Source organism: Cyprinodon tularosa, unplaced genomic scaffold, assembly GCF_016077235.1.
Source record: "Cyprinodon tularosa strain WSP-4 unplaced genomic scaffold, ASM1607723v1 ctg270, whole genome shotgun sequence".
Lineage (NCBI taxonomy): Eukaryota > Metazoa > Chordata > Actinopteri > Cyprinodontiformes > Cyprinodontidae > Cyprinodon > Cyprinodon tularosa.
Window position 1 is genome coordinate 437,116 of NW_024038975.1, and position 22,091 is coordinate 459,206.

A 22,091-nucleotide genomic window follows, 5' to 3' on the forward strand; every position below is an offset into this window, starting at 1 on the left:
TGGAGCCTCAATCAAGTAATGAGTGCACATATTTTACAGTACATGAGTACATGGACACACTTCTCAGTAGGCTCACGTTTTTTTGTATAGAATATTTTTTCTTATTGCAAATATGTTAGGTAGTGAATACATATATATATATATATATATATATATATATATATATATATATATATATATATATATATATATATATATATATATATTTATATTTTTTACTTTTTTTTATCAGTTTTCATTTGCAGAAGGACATTAAATGGCCACATTGCTGAAATAGATTAACTTTTCAAAAATCTAACTTATTCACATGTATGTTACATGATAACAATAATAGCCTCCAGTGTGGTCTGTTATATCCGTGCTCCTGCATATCTCTTTTATTTCCTTTGGTTTTAGTAAGACGAACATTAACATCTCTCTTCACTCCTTATCTGCTGTTTATTTGGGCTTATCTCACTGCTGATTTATCTCTGTGGTTTCATCTTATAATCACCACGGTAACGGTGTGTATATGATGGGGATTTTTGGTGTCACATTCGGGCTCCATCTCTAATGCATCATCAACCTCTGTTTCTTCCCTTTTGCTTTCTTTCCTCTCCTCTTGGTTTGTTGTAAATCCAGTCCTCCACTCCCGGCACAGAAAGGCGGTGGGGGTACCTTAATGTCCCCGACTCGGATGCAGAGACTGTAAGTCTCCTCGTTTAACCTTTCTGCATGATCTTGTTTTCACTGATACATTAAAGATACAGCAGCAAAGCAATGAAGCATAAATGTTGCATGTATCACTCAATAATAAATTAAGGTTTTCCTTTATATATCTGCTTTGCTCACTGGATATTTGTGCTCATTCTTGCTCCCAGGTTTTTTTAAACTTCACACATTAAAGGAAAAGTCATCATCACAGTTGGAAGCTGTGGGAAATGAGTGAAACAAACTTCCCAGTATGAAAAACCGGCATGGATTAATTCCTGTTAGGTTCAGATAGTTTTATCTCCTCCAGTTTACCAGCTGTTGGTCTTATTACCTGCTGTGGGCATTGTGGTGAATCTTTTCATTGTGAAATGATGTTTGCAAGTACGTATTGTGCAAGAGAACCAAATTATACTTCCTCTTTTAGCTTTAAATGGGGTTTGAGAACAGCCTCTAAATCTCAGATAATGCAGCACAGGAAAAATGAGGAAAAACCTATTAACTTATTGCAAAACGTTAAATAATCGCAGTAGTTTTAACGTGATTCCATTTTGAATTTCTTTTACTCTTTCTGTAGATATTCTTTTTTTCTTTTGCTACTTAGGTTATCTGGTTTAACGGTGGTATGACAAAGAATTTGCTTTACCTATTTTTTTCTTGTTCCTAATTATTAGAGAGAAATATACTCTTATTTTAAAAAATCTGATAAAAAAAAAAAAAAAAGGCAAGGCTAACTAATTTAACAATATAGCCCCGGTGCTGATTTCTGCCAGACCTGCAGAAACAAGAAACCCTTGAAATGAAACCTGTCTGGCAACAGGAAGTAGACTAGAGGGTCTTAAAAATGAACATATCATTCTTTGAGCTTAATAAATCTAATAAGAAACAAAGTTATTGCCATGTTTCAATCTTTAAATGTTAACCAACCTGTGTAAAGGCTTTTGGACTACTGTGACTCATGGTGGGAAACCATTATCTATGTATAGAATTTGTTGTTAACCTCCAGGGATCTGTTGAACCCAAGAGGAATCCCAAACTTTAATTCCAATCCTCCAGGTGAATCATCCTTTTCCTTTTAGATGTGTTTCTGCCTCAGTACACCAGTCAAGCAAACAAACAGGTTATTAGCAGGATGTGTGTAAAAGCAGAGACACATGGGTGCAGGAGAGCAGACCTTGAAGACCTGAATTAAGGACCTGATCCATTGCGGACATCAGTTTCCATTTAATTAAGGTCATGGTTAACGACAAACGCGAAACACCTCTGCTTTGATTTCTTAGATCTGACCCAAAACATCCTGATGGTCATCAAAACCTTGGTTAAAATATTATACAGACTGGCTTGATTTACATATGGCTTAAAAAACTAAACATGTCGTAAAAATAATCATGATATTGATGTAACAAAACATGGTGGTGGTAGTGTGATGGTCTGGGACTGTTTTGCAGCTTCAGGACCATGACTTAGTGGTTGTTGGCGTTTGTGTCCTGGAGAGGTTCAGACTCTCCCTCTGGGTCCCTGACCAGGACCTTTAACACCAAAATAAGAAGATATGTACATTTAAAAAATGAATACAGAAATAAACATTATTAAAGCCCCAGTTTGTAGAATTTACTGCTATCTTGTGATGCTCTAAATTAATTACAATCAAATATGAAAGAATCACTCTCTGGTGCCTTGGCATTAAGCTTGCCATATCTGCTGCTGAAGCTGCAGAGTGCCATAAATGTCGCAACGTCAACATCCTAAGGGTTTAAGTGTCCTGTCAGGTGATGAGGTACAGAACAATACATAATTCATTTTTTATTGATGCCATTTTCTTGTTTCATATTCATTTTTTACCTGATTTATCAAGGGAGGTTGGCAACATAGCGTCTTGACATAATTATTATCTGAGATATGTTTTAGTGTTAGAAAGCTTGCAGCTCTATTGAATAAATCATGAAGAGAAACTGATATTACAGTGGTCTATTCTTTCTGACCAGAGGAAAGACATCAACCCCCATTGCCTTTAATAAGTCAGCTAAAATAAATGATGAAACACATGGAAAATCTCTCGGAAGAAGCGTATGCTGTTATGACTTATGTGAAGAATAACAGCAAAGGAAACTTATCCAGTTTAGGCAAACAAACTCAACGACTCGGCCTGGAGAACAGAGAAGTTGTTGGACTACTCTGCTCTGTTTCTAACATAACACCAAATTTACTGTTATATCGGATAAACTTACCTGTCCGGTAGAAAGTCTACACCTTAATGTCAGTTTGATGCCCTGTTCTCTTGATAATTGTCTTCTCCTAGTAAAAGCTACACCAATGTAGACTCTCGTGTTCTTCCGATTCTTACTTCTTTTTATTTTCTTGATTATAACCAACCACCAATACTCTAGCCCAGAAAGAGGAATGAGTATTGGTGGGCCTCTATCTCAGCAGAAAACGTGTTTTATACTTCTCCTCTACCGACAAAAGCAGTTTAAATAAAGGGTTAAAAGCCAGAACACAGCGATCTGACAGAGAATTGTGTCAGACGAGGTTGTGCTCATTGAAGGTTTGGGGACTGTCACACCTTGCCTATTTAGACAGCATATGCTTGACGTCGCAGAATCTTCTAAAATGCTAGCATACGCTGAACTTTCAATGTATTTTTTTCAATTTTGGGCGAATACATAGAGTATTCATAACGAATATAGAGCTTATGTCCAACAACAGTCTAACTTATGCAGAACGCACCACAGTGTAACGGGCATTAAATTATGCTTGTGCATCTGGACTGCATAAAAAGATGTCTTTGATCGCGATATTAAACTAGCTGCTGTTTACCGCCTGCCCTCAAAAACAGAATAAATACATAGAAAAAATAAATAATAGAAAGAAGGTTTGCAGTCACAGCAGATTCAGCTTCCCGTCTGCTAGGAAATTTGTTGGTCCTGGCAGTGGGAGTGAACGCAGGGACGATCCATCACACTCATCTTCACGCTCAACCTATGATGGGGATGAAGCCTGGAGGAGTTCTGACAGTTTCCTCTTCTGAACACCCTTTCCTGCCAAAACGCTGCCAGTAAGCCATTATACATTAGCTGTATGTTAGAAACACGTTCAGCGGTCATCTGGAATATGTCATATACGTTGATATGGGTTGGAGATAAGTTCTTGATAAGTTACGCATAAGTTATGCACAAGTTACTCAAAGGTTTTGGGTAAGCTAGACGTCACCACTTACGAGTAACTTACACAACGTACGTCACAGATCAGATAACTTACCTGTAACTTATGGCCAAAGTATGGCATACGCTGGAATATGTCGGGAAATTTTGAGCATGCTCAAAATTTCTCGACATCCTTGCCGTATGTCGTCCTGTGCCAGTGTGTTTCAGCGTGTTTCAGCATGCTCATAACTTATACAAAATGTACCCATAACTTATCCAACATATGCCAGCATTTTTGCCAGATTTTTGTACATCAGGCATACGCTGGTCTATTTCGTCAAGGTGTGATGGGCTTAGCTCTGACTGAGATAGACCCCAGGTCTATTTTAGTCGGACCACGCAGCAATTTAGCGGAAATTTTATGGGTCGGACAGGAAGACAAATGTCCCACGGCATTTATTGCTGTTTTTTCTTTTCTTTAGACGTCGATCTCACTATGATTTTAATATGTATAAACATTCTCTATCTGGTCTGGTTTGAGATGCTGTATAGACTCGTTAAGTGGAGCTTTGCTTTATAGAATGCGCCGGTGTTTTCTTTTTTAATAACTGTTCATAATCTGTCCAAGTCAAATGTGGGATATTGTTTTATTTTGTGTATAGCACAGAGACAGAAGGGAAAAGAATCTGTTCACCCTACCTAGTCAGAGCCTCTCTATACGTAGTGAGAGTGACATGGAAAAAAATTTGATCGGAGATTAAAAAGTCGTACGCAACCGCTGTGTTCAGGCTTTTAAATGTGCAAGGCTAACAAGTTTGTCCCCTATCTTCTATCGTAGCCAAACATGGTGACTGAACACATCATGTTCCACTGGGAGCACCTCCACCTATATATTAAAAACAACACAATCTTAGCTATAAACGCTCTCATTTTTTATGTGATTGGTATTAGGATTTTTTGAGAATAATGCATTTATAAAAGTAATAATTGATTTTTGCTAATAAAAAGCAAAATTAGTTGCACTTGGTCCTTTTATTGTTATAATTTTTAGGAGTAAATGATGGGATCATTATTTTAGGCATATTTAGATAAATTAGGAGCTTTAAATAGAAAACTTTTCAGATTAGATTAGTTAATAAATGTCACTATATTCTGTACTATTTTTTATTCATTTCACATTATTAGACAGATTTATTAATTTTTTTTTATTTTGCTTTTCCAATAAAAACAAACACACCTCATTTTGTACCATAAGTAATCATTCTATCTCTATTATCCAAAAGCTGAAGTGTTGATGACATGACCCGGACTAGGATGTGTCCTTCAACCACCCCAACGCTCATATTTTGTCTGTTGTCTTGGCCCCACAGAGCAGCCTAAACAGCATGATGAGCATGTACAGCGAGACCGGTGACTACGGAAATGCCAGGGTGAGTGGCGAGATCCTCCTGAACATCAGCTACAGCTACAAAACTGGTGCCCTGAATGTCCTTGTGAAAAAGTGTTACAACCTGGCAACCGGAGATGAGAGGAGGCAGCGCACAGACGCGTAAGATTGCTTGGAGTTGATCTGATCAACTGACAACATTTTGAAACTCTAAAATATGCTTTGTTTTTGGCAGATATGTGAAAACGTACCTGCTTCCTGACACATCACGCCAGAGCAAGAGGAAGACAAGCATCAGACCCAACACCGTTAACCCTGTTTTCAATGAGAACCTGAGAGTCAGTTAAAGAAAAACCCCGCTGTTGTTTCTGAATGAAATCTGTCCTATTGCACTGTTGCAAGCTGTTGTTTCCCTGTGTTTCTCAGTACGTGATCAGCCACTCGCAGCTGGAGACCCGAACCCTGCAGGTTTCTGTGTGGCACCATGACCGGTTTGGATACAACAGCTTCCTGGGAGAAGTGGAGCTGACCTTTGATTCCTGGGAGTTTGACTCTCAGATAGAGGAGTGGTACACTCTGCAGCCCAGGGTAGGACACCCTGTTGTCTGTGTTGTTCTTTTAAACCAAACAGTTTCTGGTGCTTTAGTGTATTTTGTGCATCTGTGTGTAGGTAGATAGCTGCAACGACGCCGCGATGCAGTACAAAGGAGAGTTGACTGTCGTGTTGAAGTACATACCTGCAGAGAAGAACCTCATGCTTCCTCTGGACCAGGTTCAAGGTAGGTTTCTAACTGAGCTGATCTCCATGATAAATATCCCAGTTTCTAGTATAACTCTGACTGATATGTTTGACATGTCAGATGCGGATGACAGAAAATCAGTTTAGAAACTCTTCTGTTCAGAAACACATGAAATACCAAAACATGAGCCTATCATAAAATCGAAATTGTAATAAAAACGAAAATGCACTTATCACCTTCCACAAATTAAGGAAGTTTAAGATCGTTAGGGGGTTAAACTTTGGCAACAACGAAATAAGCTGAAGCCCAAAAACCTGCTTGTTCTAATCCTTTAGGAAAACATCCTCATAGTCAGACAGACCTAGATAAAGTTATTTGGAAACAATAAAGAGAATACCGGTAATGAACAGGTAATGCTGATGATTTGTTTCAGTGCAAGTAGCACTAGTGGTGCTTTGCACAATGGACTACACTCTGAAGGAAGACAATATCTACATTCTTTATTTTACTTTTAATCAACGGCTAAAAGGTTAAACAAGGTTGGTGTTCCAACAGGACAATATGGGAGAATTATCCTGCCATAATGCAAGAGCACATATTTTCAATTTGAGAAAAGAATTTCATCTTCTTGCACTCAAAACTTATAATGCTCACACTCAAAACATGCGCTCTCTCTCAAATATTTTCTCTTCTCTCTCAGTATTTCAAGATAATAATTTAATATGTCGGTTCTTTGCTTTTGTACATAACAAACCACTAATTGTTTAATTAGGTCCCATAGGACAAGGATCCCAAACCAACTTTAAAGCTGAATTTAAAATAAACAAAGAAGGCTAACAATAAGCATTTGGATAGACCCTTATTTGTTAGAAATGTGTTAAATGGTGAATGACCTGTACTTATATAGCAAATCAAAAGATTGAAGGACAGCAAAGAGTTTCACACTACCTTCCGTCAATCATCCCATTTACACACACATTCATAAGTTGATGGTGGTGAGCTACCAGACTAGTACAGAATTATACCAGTTTGCAAAGGGAAATCTAACCAACTATGTATAATTTTTACTCAGTGCGGAAAGAAGCAAATTATTTAATATTCATTCAAACTTGAGAACGTTTTCTCCTAGAAAAACAAAATGGTAAAATAAGGCAGTAAAACCCAACAACTGATTTAGCATCTGTGCCCATGATAAATTCATGCAAACCTTTAACCAGGATTGCAACTTATAAAAGTTTGGGTTTATATTTCTTATTCATCTGAAATAGTTAGCTGTGTTCTTTTTTTTTTTTTTTTTTTTTTAAGTCTGGAAGTTTGTCGCTGAACTATTAAAGGAAGGGTGAGAACAGTGTTTGGCAGCACAGCATGAGTTTATAATAATGAGTAACCCACCAGCGAGCCGATCGTTTTTAACAAGCATGGACACAAATTTTTTTCCAACCCTGTCTGAGCTTTTATTAAACACTCATTTCCACCTGATCCAATAAGTCACTATTAAAAAAGTTGTCTTTACTTGCTCTCCTTTCATCACCAATTATTGCAGAGCCAAAGAAAAACAGCTGAGATTATATTCTCTACTTGGCTGCCTTATCTTTCCTCCTGCCAAGTTCATAATGTAACCATATGTGGGAAAATAGATTCATAGAAATTAAAGGTAAAACAAAAATCTAAATTTGTCTCTGATTGTATTCACAAAATTACTACTAGATCATTGGATCCAATGGCTAAAATTTTGAAAATATTTCACACCGGTGTGTCATCTTCATGTCTGTTGAGGAAAAGTTAAGTTTTGGTCATTTAAATGCAATGGACAAAACACAACTCAAACTTGTTTTTTATACTTACAGTGCAATGATTGTTTTTTTCTGTTTAGTAGCATATGCACCTTCACAAACTCCAATCGCTGTCTATAAATAGAAGCTGAAACGTTATGTATTTCCTCCACCTGAGAACATTTTGCACGCAAATTATTTTTGCTCAAGTATAACCTCCATGTCTTTTGGCTTTTGCTCCCCTTAGAATCCCCTTAGAAAAAAAACTATATTTTATCAGGATTAAACTGCCATGTTCCAAAATTGGAGTCATACCATAATACAAATAAATAGTCTAGGATGCCACAGACCAGTGGTGGCTGGTGGAGTTTTCTCCAGGGGGGGCTATAAATTCATAATAGACGTATGCCAACAACCAATCAAACGTTAACTAAGTTATCGCGTCAGTATATTTATATGAATGCCAAAAACAAAAAATATTATAAAAAAGTTCATGTGCAGGTCCACGGTTGTATATTGGTTATTTATTCTCCTGGTGCAAAGTATTTATATTGTAAAAATAATTTACAGTACAGAATGTTATTTGTTTCTTAAATTTTTTTTAAACTCCTTACTATTGTTATTTTTATATACTTTTCTAAGGTCAACATTTGTGTTACCACTTTTGTTATCTTTCTTTTGCTGTAACACCAGGATTTTCCCCATTGTGGGACAATAAAGAGATTTTCTATTCTATTTTATTCTCTTCTATTCTAGGTTTACTTTTTGTACACAACTCTTGCCCTTCTGAGGTTTTTTGAAGACAAATCTGTGTTTTGCATTGTCCAATATTGTGTCACAAACCTAAAAAGAATATTTGCTAGTTTAATAATGGAGAAGCTATTAGTCAGCTGTATTTTTTTTTAAATATATACCAAAAATTAACATTTAGAAAAAATACACTATATTATTTTCCATGTCAATCCCAGATTGTTCATGCTTCTTTGCCTTTTCTAAAAAGTGCTTTAAATCAGTCCTTCCTTTGTTTTTCCATGCTGGGTCAGATCCTGACATTTGAAAAAGGAGGCAGGGAAAGCAGAATAAAGCATTAGCCTCGCTGCATGCAGTTAGCCAAGCCTTGTAGCTAAACCAGGTCCTGGAAAAAGACAGAGTGTACCATCTCCTCTGTCTTTGGACTTTGATGGATTTTGATGTTCGGCTGATCAGGTCCAAACGATTTCATCTCCAGCTTCTCTTGGTAGGCTTGCTTTAAGGCAGGCAGCCCCAACCTTGGTCCTCGAGGTCCGCTGTCCTGCAGGTTTTAGAGGTTTCCTTGCTCCAGCACAGCTCATTTTAATTGAAAGCTGATTAACAGGCTTTTGGTCTAATACAATTATTATAATCAGCTGTGCTGGAGAAAGGCAACCTCTAAAACATGCAGAACAGCGGGCCTCGAGGACCGAGGTTGGGGATGCCTGCTAACGGGATTTCATTCCCGTGACTCGACCTGTCAGCCAGCCACACTATGACTGTGACAACAGCTCCTGTCAGCTCGGGGGGCGCAGCTACCCTGGTTCCCAAACTCTCCCAGCCTTTTGCATTGCAGAAGAGCTACTGTGCATGTACAGTACAACTTTTATAAAGAGACGATGGCAAAAGATTTTTGTGCCCTAGGGCGGAAATATGTCACCGGTCCAATAATAAAGGAAACAGCTTTTTTCGTCATTTAAGTTTAAATATTTATCTTGCGCATGTAATAAATATATTCATATATTTTGAAATACTTAATTTTAATAATGACATTTTTATTTGTCTTTTTATATGTTAATAAAGGTCATCGGGTGGGTGGGGAGGTGCACTTTTGCCCTCTATTGGCCAGCCTCCACTGCCACGGACCATTCATTTTTATAATCAATCATTGTGTTATGCAATGTTTTGGGTCAAGTAGATGCTGTGAAACGCTGTATGGAACTTATTTTAACTATGAATCTGACAATGGCTGCTTCCCCGATAACGTCTGTCACACCTAAAAAAGTCAACTTTCCAGCTTTTACAATTGGTATTTCATTCTAACATTTAGGATTTTTTTTAACATTTTCTTTACTTTTTTCTATCACTTGAAGTTATGTGTATGTAAAGTTCAATATAAAGAACATGCTTCTATTAAAAGTTTTAAGGGTATGTCTGAAAGGCCAAATTATTACCAATAATCAAAGTGAATGCACTTATTCAGATAAAAACAGTTCCTTCTACTTTACAAAAAAATTACCAAGCCTTTAAATTAATTAAAGAAAAGCTCATTCAGATTGAACAAAAAACTCCTTCAGGTATTGCTTGTTTACCTTAACCTCTAGAATTTTTTTGTAACAAGATTGATTATCTGATTGGTTTAAACTTCAATGTGTGAGTTAACTGGGTAAAAACTGGTATCTGTCAAACTGAGCAGAACATTTATAAGCAGTTTAACTTGTTAATCCCAAACATTTTCACATTCAAATCTCTTTTTAAATGTAAAAGGCTTAGTGGTTTGTGACACAATCCACCATGCTGTCTGCACTTAATAATGGAGGTATTATTCCCTCCTTAACACACCTGGATGCCATCTGCCACAGTCATCCTTTGATTTATTCCTCCAGACAGCCATCACTCCCACAGCTCTGATTAGTATTAAGGTTTAAGGTCATTCAGAGGCTGAATGTTTTTATATGAACTGACGAGGAATCCAAGAAATTTCTTTTTTATTCTTTGTTACAAACCAACTGAGTAATACTTTTCACCATTCTAATTTCTCAGTGGGCTATTAAAGCCTTTGAAATATTTATTTAAATCACACATTGTCTGTGTGAATGCATTTGCAGTTTTGGTCTTTAAGGTGCAGAAGTGTTGAACCCTCTGAGAGTTCTCGAGAACATTTCTGTTTGCGTGTTTTGGTTTATTTACAGCTCATTTTCCAGCTGTCAACACCTACAAAGGGAACTTCCTCTTGTCTTGGTTCAAATATTTTAAACATACGGCTTTTTACTCCCAATACTTTTAAGCCTGTGAGGTGCTACTCCAAATACATGTGTGCTGACAAATGTTTATTATTCTCTTTCTTTTCTCACCCGTTTACAGTGAAGAAAAGCTTCCTCAAAGGCAAAAAGACGAGCAGTTTTATGCTGCCTAAAGGGGGCATGGTTGAGCTGTTGGTAAAAGGGGCCAAAAATCTGACTGCTGTCAAGTCTGGAGGCACATCGGATCCATTTGTGAAAGGGTGAGATGAGAGTCCCGTCAGAGTTTGGGAAGTTTGAAGGAAAAAAAAAATGCTGTTCCATTTACTAATAGGTAAAAAATTATCATGCTTAACGGATGAATATAAAATAATTGACTGTTACTGTCATTAAATGTTAATAATTTATTGTAATATTTAGAAAATCTTGTCAAGGTTTTATTAAGTTATAATTATTAATGATCCTGGCTTTATCAGATTAAAAATCTGGACAATCCTGTCCAAAATCCAATTCAAAGGAAGATGCAAATATTTCTGACTTCTTTATGGTTCTTCTTATTCACTAAGCTTTGCTTGTATGTGAACTTGTTTCTGCATTTCTTAATAGTCAAATTTTATTTATTGTGTTCTTCAATTGTTTTTTTACAGATAATATTTTTGCCCTGTTTATTTTCCATTTTGAGAGTATTTGCATTAAGATTTAATCTTTGAAAAAAACGGGTTAAATAGCAGCGATAGAAGCTCTTCATGCAACACACAGTAGGTTAATTTGTAAACTTTTTGTGCTAGGTACCTCCTACCAGACAATAACAAGTCTACCAAGCACAAAACAGCGGTGGAGCGACGCACCGTGAACCCACAGTGGAACCACACCTTCACCTACTGTGGCCTGCAGGATGGAGACCTAGACAACATCTGCCTTGAGCTGACTGTGTGGGACAAAGAGGCTTTGTCCAGCAACGTGTTCCTGGGAGGAGTCAGGCTGGGAGCTGGGTCAGGTAGGGGAACAAAGTAACAGGTTATAAGGAAGGCTTGTAAAGCGGTTTGCAAACGCTCTCACACAACTGGAGCTTTTTTATATATTATGACATTATTCACTGAAACATTTGTGGATATAGGGGTTTTAGACTGAAGAAAGCACCTATATTCAACCCCTTGAGACATCCAGCCAATTGTTTTTTAAGTATATTTTTGCTAAACACGGTCTCAATCCTAACAAATAGGTATGCTTTGATCTAAACTATACCGTTGTAGCTGTGGCTGCTTTGTTTTTTTTCTCTTCTTTCTGGGGGTGAAAGATTAAGCTTAACATAACCTCATCCATTTTAAGATCAGATCAGATTGCTTATTAATGACATACATAGATAAGCATCGTTGCAACATTTGGTGTTAAACAATGCTTTTTGCAAGTAATCTAAAAAGGTACATCTGCACAAAGTTCATTGAGTGTTTATTACAGTAAACTGTTCTGAATACTCCTGCAACCAACACATTTGACTTTTTTTTTCCGCTTGTAAATAAAAAAAAAGAAAACATGTAATTTTCCTTTCACTCCATGTTTCTAAACGTATTTGTGTTCATTTAAAATACCTTAAAAGTTACATTACAGCTTTTGACGGTGAAGTGAGTAAGTTTGATTAAGCTGATTACATTTTAGAGGACTGAATACTGTTACAGTAAATGTTAGCGGGCTCATATCTTATATATATATTTGACTCTCTGACGATCTAAACTAAGAGATTTTCAAACCTAACATTAAAACATATTAAACTTTGCCCAGCTTTATGATAATCATAGCCATTCTCAGGGCCCACTTGTTGTATTCTAACAAACTACAAAAAAATAATATTTGTGTTTGTCTCATTTTCTTAAAGGAAAAAGCTATGGGAAAGAGGTGGATTGGATGGACTCCTATGGGGAAGAAAAGGAGGTTTGGCAACGAATGGTTGAAAACCCAGAGGTACCTCAAGAGTGTACGCTGATGCTGCGGTCAAGCATGCGCAAGTGTAACACATGAACTTTAGCTGAAGCACAACTGCAACAGTGGATTACAGGGAGGAAAGCGAAGGAAGTGGTTTGAAGTTATGGGGAGTAAGCTGGAGAGGCAAATCGGTCGAGAAGAAAAGCAAACAGTGACTTTAATGAGACCATCTCCCTCTGTACTTTCCTTCTTGCTCAGATGTCCTCTCCTGCCCCCCACAGCCGGTCATGCCTTACTGACTCACCAACACATCCACCACTTTTCTCCCCAAGCATCTGTCTTGACCAAACACTGCTACCGTTTACTGCTGTTCGTATTTAACTTACTGTAACTTCTAGATAAGCACATGGTGATCCCCAATGTCTCTGTTCTCGTCTCATCTGTGGGCCGTTTCTGCATGTAGTAGCTGCTAATTGAGGCGTTTAAAGTTGTACTAGAGGAGGCATTGGTCAATAATGTATGTGAACATTCCCTTTTTTGGCAACCAAGCCAAGTTGCTTATAAATATAGATATAGCTCATTGCCAGAACTGCATAATGAGGGGAAAAGCAGCAAGGCCTTTTGAAAGAGGACAAATAATAAAAGCTACCCATGTAACAGTGGCATCAAACCATGAACCAGAGAGGGTGACTTTCCCTTTCCCTCTATGACTTCCATCCATTTATTTACCCTTAATGCTAATTAAGAAGAGCTCCATGCTGTAAATAATGATGTAAACACAGTCAATTAGGAGGGAGTGGTGTAGGGCTTGGAACCCTGAGGTTCTGAGTTCGAGTCCCACTCCCACAGACTGCCACTCTGGGCATCGAGCCCACTCTGATTACTCCCCGGATGCCCCATGATGGCAGCTCCCTGCTCCCCAAAGGGGATGGGTTAAATGCAGAGGTAAATTTCTTCAATGTGACATCAATAAAGTTAAATTATTGTTATTGTTGTTGTTAATTAAAATTATCTGCAGGCTGAAATAACTGGACATGAGCCTTTCCTTAAATAGGTTTCTGTGCTTTAGCTGGCTGTTATTTTGTTTCTTTTATACGCTTTATAATTGAATTAATAGTGGTTTAGAAACCACCATGTCTGAAAATACATTGAGGTTGGCTGCTTTTCCCCTCTGGTTTAATGACAATATATCAAATGTGGCACAAACTCTTGTCTGATTAGAACATTTAGACTAGCTTCTTTGTAAATTTACATAACACTGTATCAGTGTGTTCATATGAATTGCATATCAAGGTATAAACACAAAAAAGCTACATAAAGCACTGATGCTGCTATCACTTTACACCTAGAGGAGAAAGTGTGATCTGCAGTGTTCTCAGGAACCCTGAGCCGGGTCTGTGTGTTACAGAGTGAGTCAGCACCGACGTGAGCAGCCATTATCTCAGGGAGGGGGGGCCGATAGTGAGCCACAGATAGTCAGACGGTGACCTTGTCATTGCTGCGATCATTTGTCCTGTGATGACTGCTGAATATAAAACCTTTATGAAATTTGACATCTCATGTAAAATGCCAGTTATATTCTCCGGGTCTCTGTAAATCATCTGCTCTAAACTCCCAGTTAGAGATATGAAGTAATAATACCCATAATTCATGTGCTGACCATTTCGCATGACCAAAAAAGATCATGCAGTTTCTCAATACAGAGGAAACCCTTTCTGTGCCGCATGTGCCCTTTTTGTTTTGTCTGGTTTTGACCATTAAAACTCACTCCTCAACCTTATTTTCTCTGAAATGTACTTCAAGACTATTTTGAAACAAATGCATCTTTCCATAGACTATATAATTGTTTTATTGTTTAATGAGAATATTACTGATATTAAACAATTTCCAATTGATTTCTGCTTGTTTGTTTTTTTTTAGACATTTGATTTAAACAAATGGATTTAGACAAAGGTTCAGTAAAAGAAAAACACTTATTGTAGGCCTTGGCCCTAAGAAATGTGGTGTGAAAAAGTCTTTCTTTAGTTCTAGATATTTTCTAGATATTTTCCTGCTTCCCTGCACACAATGAATACTGGTTAAAAGCATGCATTAGTCATTTAACAAAAAAATGGGATTCATTTTCTCACACCAAGAAAATCATTCAGCTACAACCAGCCTTTGTAGAAAAACCACTACAACCTTTTTTTTTTTTTTTTTTTAGCTTAAGTCAAACAAAATCTAGAATATAAAGCTATAGCTGTGCCTGCTCTTAAATAATTGATATCTTTGATATTTGTTTTACCTGAACTTCTAACCTGAACTCATGCATACGTACATTTTCATCCATAAAGCTGTTCTTGGACAGCTTCCGCCTTAGCTATCCTTATACCTTTCCTTTAGTCCAGCTATCATATTTCATTAAGTACTCTGAATCGATGGACACTTGATTCATTTAGGACAATTTATATTTCTAAAATAACAAGACAAATCTTCTTTTGTGCCTTGATTTTGTTTTTTGAAACATGTCTTTCTTAAAAATGAATGTCTAAAAATAAAATAGATACCTTTATAAAATAGATTACCTGTATAAACCAAAGTAAATGGATTACAATATATTAAAATTTGGCATTCGAAAGCAAAACAAGCCTCCTGATAGAAACTTGTTTTGTTCTGCAAATGCGTTATTGCTTTTTGCTAGTACAAGGAAGGAAAATATATCCACAGCAATGTTTACTCTAGCGCTATTAGTATAAAGTTGAAAGAAAAACTTAAAAAAACCTGTACTGAAGTCTGCCCAGCATACTGCCCACCTCCAGAGGTCGTCTAATAAATAGAATCCGCCTGTTTTACTCAAGAGTTTTAACACAATATAGATCCAGGTACACTGGGAAGGTCTGTGAGGTTTGTTACAGATCACAAGAGCAGAGGCAGCAACAGGAAGACCAGGGAATAAAGCAGATAGCTCAAGGGTCAAGTTGGGAAGGAGCTTTATAAAATATTTAACTTTTAAAAGGTCTGAACACTCTTCATCTCATCCTATGAAAATGTAAAATGTACTGCACAACATGGCCATTCGCCTAAACTGAACAAATTGTTCCAGTTTGCAGACTTTGTTGATTATGTTGGCAGTTTTTTCCCCCCTATTTTTTATGTGCAATCCATGAGCTCCAGGAACTTTATAGAAGAGCGGCAGTACGAGATAAAAATGTAGCATGAAAGAAACTCCTATTAATTTACTCCTTTGAGCTTCTGTAATGTGTTATGTTGAAAGCATACATATATATATATATATATATATATATATATATATATATATATATATATATATATATATATATATATATATATATATATATATATATATATGCAGTATATTACAATTTCAAGTAAAAGTCCGGTTATATTCAGAATTCTAACTTATGAAAGTACTTTAAAATATGAAATTATTACATACCGTACAATTAACAATAAGTATTTTTTAATTAAGAGTAATTTCATTTGAATGTGCTTTACAGGAGACCATGTTTGTCAAAGAGCACTACTGCCACCTACTGGTTGGTGATGTCAAGGTGCCGTATTGGCTGTTGAGCAAGTCCCACTGCTGTATCTGGTGTTTGTCACAACGGTGTATAATCTTAGTCATCTTGAAAACATTATTCCTCGAAATGTTGACTACATGTGACATGTTTTTTCTCTAGCAAGAAGTTTATGTGAAATCCTCGCTCTTCAAGTTGGCAATCTAACTACCAGGATCGCAGTAACCCGTCCGTGGAGGATCATGAATCGGAAAGGTGAAATACATTTTTTTTTCACTTTTACACGATGTATTATAACATCCAACTGCCATGCATGTGGGCATTGTCAGTGTAACTATAGCTCTCACGAATTTCAATGGTGAAGTCCTCTCAAAATCTTAAATAATTGTTGTTGCAGGCTTATCTAGTAGATTGCATTGATTTTGCATGTAAAGCGGGGAGAATGGCCTTCAGCTTACTGCACTGACGTCACAGCCTGAAGATGTCAGGAGTGAGGTGTTACTATATTTGCTCAAAAATGTCCAGTCCTGGACTCAGTTATCGCAACGAAAATTACAATTTTTATTTTTTTAATAATATGTTTTTAACGTTAAATTAATCAAATCACCAGGAACATATTAGTTTTAGTTATAGATAATGATCCATTGATCATTCCTTGCTGACTGGACTTTTCCTTTAAAGCTGATCATTTCAATTTTATCCCATTAAAGTCAGATCCAGTTTAATAGAATTCATTTTCAAATGAATGCATTTCATTTATTAGTTCAGGTTTAACCGTTGAAATTCAGTTTTGGATTGTATCAAGTCTCCGTTTTTAGGCTGTCTCTTTTGAACTGGCCTATTCATTGAATTTTTTGGTTGTAATGTAATGCGACAAAATGTTAAAAGGTTGTGGGTGTATTGTTTCAATACTTTTGCAAGACACTGCAATGACCTTGCAATGAAAAGCAGAGCATTTAACAAATGTGTGTTTATCCCAACCACAGAGCATGTCCATTTAAACTATGGTGCATCTCTGAGTCAAACACAATCATCTTTCAAATAAATGGACTGGAATGACATCAAGATGACGAAGATTTCTCCCCAGAAATAAACCAAACTGACTCACAAACATTGCCACCAAGAAGCACAACCTCTGCATTACTCATTTTTTTTATTAGTTTTATAGATTCAAATTACAGCGAAAAGTAAGATGTAAGATATAAATATTCGAATGGATAGAAATTCTCCAAACATTACTTTTTACAAAATAGTAAAACATATTTCTGCTCTGAAAATGTATAAAAAATAAGATACAACATGACAATATGACACAGATGAATCAATGTGACTAGATTACACTGCGTGATCTGTTCAGACCAGCCTCAGATCAGCAACTTGGCAGATATCTTTGATGACACACGGATACACATACACCCCCCTCGCACACACACACAAACACAAAGACACTCATGGATACGGCAGGAGTTGAAAGAGGAGTGTGTGACATATGGGTGGAAAATGATGATCTGAGCTGTCTGTGGAAAAAAAAAGATCAATGCTCCATGAATGGGCTCTCCTATATTACTACTGACAGGTCTGACCCGCCTCCCGCTGCAACACCATCTCGTCTTTACGGAGGGGGAATGTGTCGATTGTGGTGAATAATTCAGCTGCTGTGATGGGGAATGGATAGCGCTGCTTGTCTATGCCTTGTTTGTCCACCAGCACCATTTGGAACGATCTCTGAGGGATCCTGAGCAGTAACCTAGGAAACACATCAGTTAGCAAGAAGGAAGGATAAAAAAAAAGTCATGTTAGCTGAAGTTATACAACAGGGTGTGCAGGTGTGTGTAAAGTGTTTTAGTACCTGAGCTGCAGGGCCAGTGCAGGCGTTAGAAGTCTGTACCCAATTCGTCCAACTTGTGCCGGGTAGATCCCAACAAGCTCAATAACCGTCACGTGTCTCAGGTCCAGTCCACACTGAGCGGGCTGTTAAGGGTCAAAGACACACAGCTATGTTATTGTTTCACCTGGATGTAAAACATATAAAAAGGAGCACAGATCATGAAGCTGATGTGATATTATTAACCCTTTCATGCAGAGTGATCACTACAGTGTGCAGCTGTTTCTTTACATTTACTTGCCGTCAGTACTGGGCCTAGCATACAGTCCAATCTAGTGGAAGCTATTGCATCATCCCACACGCACAAAAACAAAAAATCATTGCAATGGCAAAAAAAAAGTCAAGATGGCTGACACACAGGGATAAAGACCAAACACCGATTTCTGTTTCTACAGGGGAGTAGAGGAACCCCATTCAAACAGATTACCATATTACAACTGTAAAACTAAATTACAACTATATCTATGCAACTACTTTGTTGGTATACTGATTTTTTTCTTACAGTAGAAAATGCATAAAGCACAGTTTAGTGGAATATAAATCAATTAAATATTTCTTTATAGAATAAAGATAGACTTGAACACAATCCTGATTGAGTTTATTATACTTTATGCAGGGTTAATTTCAGATTGTGTAACTTTCTGTTCTCATACATATTTATAAGAAGTTCATTCCAGCAGAGGCAAGGAAATCAAGATGCAAAATTCTTGCTTTAATGACATCCATATCCATAGCTAATGCTTCAGAAATTTTTACCATAAAATTATTTTGCATCAACACAAAACAATGAAAACCTTGAAATAAAATCTCCATCCAGGGTTTTAGACTCTGTTCCAGAAATGTGCCATCATATGAATCTACGAATTAAGCCAGTTTGTAAATGTGGAAATTTTAGAAATCTAGACATTTTCAAATATTTTGCCTGACGAAAGCTTTATGGCTTTTTTTGGTTTGTATCTTTTTTTTTTTTTTGTTTTTTTTTTTTTTTTTTTTTTTGTCAAACCCCAAACAGGAACCTCATGTGGTGATCCCAATACAGCAAAAATCTTGCTAATTCAAGGGGGAGGTCTTTTTTTAAACAAAAATAATTGAATAGATCACAACATAAACCTTTCATGTGCATTGATAGAAATAACATAACATACATAATGTTGGGTTATGTGTTGTATGCTGTTTATTTTTCATGTTTTTCTTTTTACCAAGCCTGGTCGAGTTCAGGCAGACAAACCCCAAAATAACTCGACACATAATATAGTAGTAAATTAACAATAATTGGCATTGCCTATGAACTAATGATTTGATCTTGATCAAGGAAAAATATTAACAACCAACTCTTGTTTTAAGAATACCCAAAATTTAAGATACTCCTCGATTGAACCACATGATGTGATTTATGACTTGTTGGAATAGAAGTTTGTTTTGTTTTTGGTTTTTTCCATTAAAGGTTTTCTTGTACAGGTGCTGGTCATAAAATTAGAATATCATGAAAAAGTAGATTGATTTCAGTAATTCCATTTAAAAAGTGAAACTTGTATATTATATTCATACATTACATACAAACTCATATATTTCAGATGTTTATTTTGTTTAATTTTGATGATTACAAATGACAACAAATGAAAATCTCAAATTCATCATATCAGAAAATTAGAATATTGTGAAAAGGTTCAAAATTGATGGCCCCTGGTGCCACACTCTAATCAGCTAATTAACTCAAACCACCTGCAAAAGCCTTTAAATGGTCTTTCAGTCTAGTTCTATAGGCTACACAATCATGGGGAAGACTGCTGACTTGACAGTTGTCCAAAAGACGACCATCGACACCTTGCACAAGGAGGGCAAGACACAAAAGGTCATCGCTAAAGAGGCTGGCTGTTCACAGAGCTCAGTGTCCAAGCACATTAATAGAGAGGCGAAGGGAAGGAAAAGATGTGGTCGAAAAAAGTGTACAAGCAAGAGAGATAACCGCACCCTGGAGAGGATTGTGAAACAAAACCCATTCAAAAATGTGGGGGAGATTCACAAAGAGTGGACTGCAGCTGGAGTGAGTGCTTCAAGAACCACCACACACAGACGTATGAGGGGTTTCAGACATGGGTTTCTGCTGTCGCATTCCTTGTGTCAAGCCACTCTTGAACCACAGACAGCGTCAGAAGCGTCTTGCCTGGGCTAAAGAGAAACAGGACTGGACTGCTGGTGAGTGGTCCAAAGTCATGTTCTCTGATGAAAGTAAATTTTGCATTTCCTTTGCTTGAAGTCCAGTGTAAAGTTTCCACAGTCAGTGATGGTTTGGGGTGCCATGTCATCTGCTGGTGTTGGTCCATTGTGTTTTCTGAGGTCCAGGGTCAACGCAGCCACATACCAGGAAGTTTTAGAGCATTTCATGCTTCCTGCAGCTGACCAACTTTTTGGAGATGCAGATTTCATTTTCCAACAGGACTTGGCACCTGCACACAGTGCCAAAGCTACCAGTACCTGGTTGAAGGACCATGGTATCCCTGTTCTTAATTGGCCAGCAAACTCTCCTGACCTTAACCCCATAGAAAATCTATGGGGTATTGTGAAGAAGAAGATGCAATACACCAGACCCAACAATTCAGAAGAGCTAAAAGCCACTATTAGAGCAACCTGGGCTATCATAACACCTGAGCAGTGCCACAGACTGATCGACTCCATGCCACGCCGCATTGCTGCAGTAATACAGGCCAAAGGAGGCCCAACTAAATACTGAGTGCTGTACATGCTCATACTTTTCATGTTCATACTTTTCAGTTGGCCAACATTTCTATAAATCCTTTGTTTTTATTGGTCTTCAGTAATATTCTAATTTTCTGATATGATGAATTTGAGATTTTCATTTGTTGTCATTTGTAATCATCAAAATTAAACAAAATAAACATCTGAAATATATGAGTTTGTATGTAATGTATGAATATAATATACAAGTTTCACTTTTTAAATGGAATTACTGAAATCAATCTACTTTTTCATGATATTCTAATTTTATGACCAGCACCTGTATATCTAAAAATCTTTCAGCTACATTTGGTATTCCTTTTAAACCAAGCATCCCTATAAAAACATTTAAGTATTGTTTTCCCTTTTGTGTGCAGGACTACATTACTAAAACATAAAAAACAAATACTTGGATCAAAAAGAATGGACAAACCACTGGACTTCTTTTCCGAGTTTGACGACGTTCGCTTCCCATCCAGGAAGCTTTTTTCAATTCAAAATGTCTGGATTAATGTTTGAGTTCCAGACTTTATAGAGTAGCCCAACAAAAGCCTTGTTATGGATTAGAAAACATGCAAAATGAACCGAAAGAACAGGTCAATCCCTTAGGAATGGGGAGTCATTGAGGTCTTTGTTAGTCTTCAACACCTGATACTGGCCTCTGCCTCTGAAAAGTGGATCTTTTTTTTTTTTTTACTTTAACATTTTTGGAATATCATTAACCTGGATATTCACCAGCATATGTGGTTGTCTGACAAAATTTAAAACCTTTTTTTTAAATAATTCTGTATTCTAGCCCATTTAATTTTGGTTAATTCAAAAGCAGTTAGTCAATCAACAGGAGTCCTATCAGTTTGAATCTGTACATAGCTATAAATGTGTTAAATCAGAGGTAACTCATTCAAATCTTTGTAGGTTGATCACAAGCATTAGCTAAATACAGGAAGCCAGCAGTTTTCATATTTTTATTTTATTTTTTTAAACCAAGGTTAAAGTTCCTGTGAGGAAATTGGAAAACTTGTAAGCTCAATACTTAAAATGTATTTATTCTTTTTAAATTTAATTTTACCGGCTTGAAACATTTTAAAATTCTCACAATGTAAAACATGTGAAATACAGCAACTTTATTATATATTTGCAATTCGTCAGACAGTGTATTTATCTGGTTAGCGACACAACAGGGCCTAACGAGTTATTGACCAAAGTATACAAACATTGTAATCTTCCTCTCAGTCACCTGAGTTAAACTTCTTTCCTTTTGACAAGATTAAATAATTAATTATATAACGAATATCTTTGAATTGGAAATGTTGTCATTTTAAATAATCACC

General features: G+C 36.7%; 2 protein-coding genes across 5 annotated transcripts in view; one reads left to right on the forward strand and one right to left on the reverse strand.

Moving 5' to 3' along the window:
- sytl5 (synaptotagmin-like 5) overlaps positions 1-14,401 on the forward strand; it is a 30,684-nt gene extending 16,283 nt beyond the window's left edge. For 2 of the 3 annotated variants that reach the window (XM_038289731.1, XM_038289733.1), the window contains exons 10-17: positions 622-687; positions 5,204-5,382; positions 5,456-5,558; positions 5,647-5,808; positions 5,891-5,999; positions 10,826-10,964; positions 11,490-11,698; positions 12,575-14,401. In XM_038289731.1, the coding sequence (XP_038145659.1) occupies positions 622-687; positions 5,204-5,382; positions 5,456-5,558; positions 5,647-5,808; positions 5,891-5,999; positions 10,826-10,964; positions 11,490-11,698; positions 12,575-12,717 (1,110 nt within the window). In that variant the 3' untranslated portion in view covers positions 12,718-14,401. The remainder of the gene's footprint in view (positions 1-621; positions 688-5,203; positions 5,383-5,455; positions 5,559-5,646; positions 5,809-5,890; positions 6,000-10,825; positions 10,965-11,489; positions 11,699-12,574) is intronic. The other variant, XM_038289734.1, reaches the window with a different exon arrangement.
- Positions 14,402-17,272: 2,871 nt separating this feature from the next.
- The window catches only part of srpx (sushi-repeat containing protein X-linked), a 32,493-nt gene continuing 27,674 nt past the window's right edge, over positions 17,273-22,091 (reverse strand). For both annotated transcript variants that reach the window (XM_038289707.1, XM_038289705.1), the window contains 2 exons: positions 17,989-18,110; positions 17,273-17,886 (listed from right to left, as the gene is read on the reverse strand). In XM_038289707.1, coding sequence (XP_038145635.1) covers positions 17,706-17,886; positions 17,989-18,110 — 303 coding nt within the window. In that variant the 3' untranslated portion in view covers positions 17,273-17,705. The remainder of the gene's footprint in view (positions 17,887-17,988; positions 18,111-22,091) is intronic.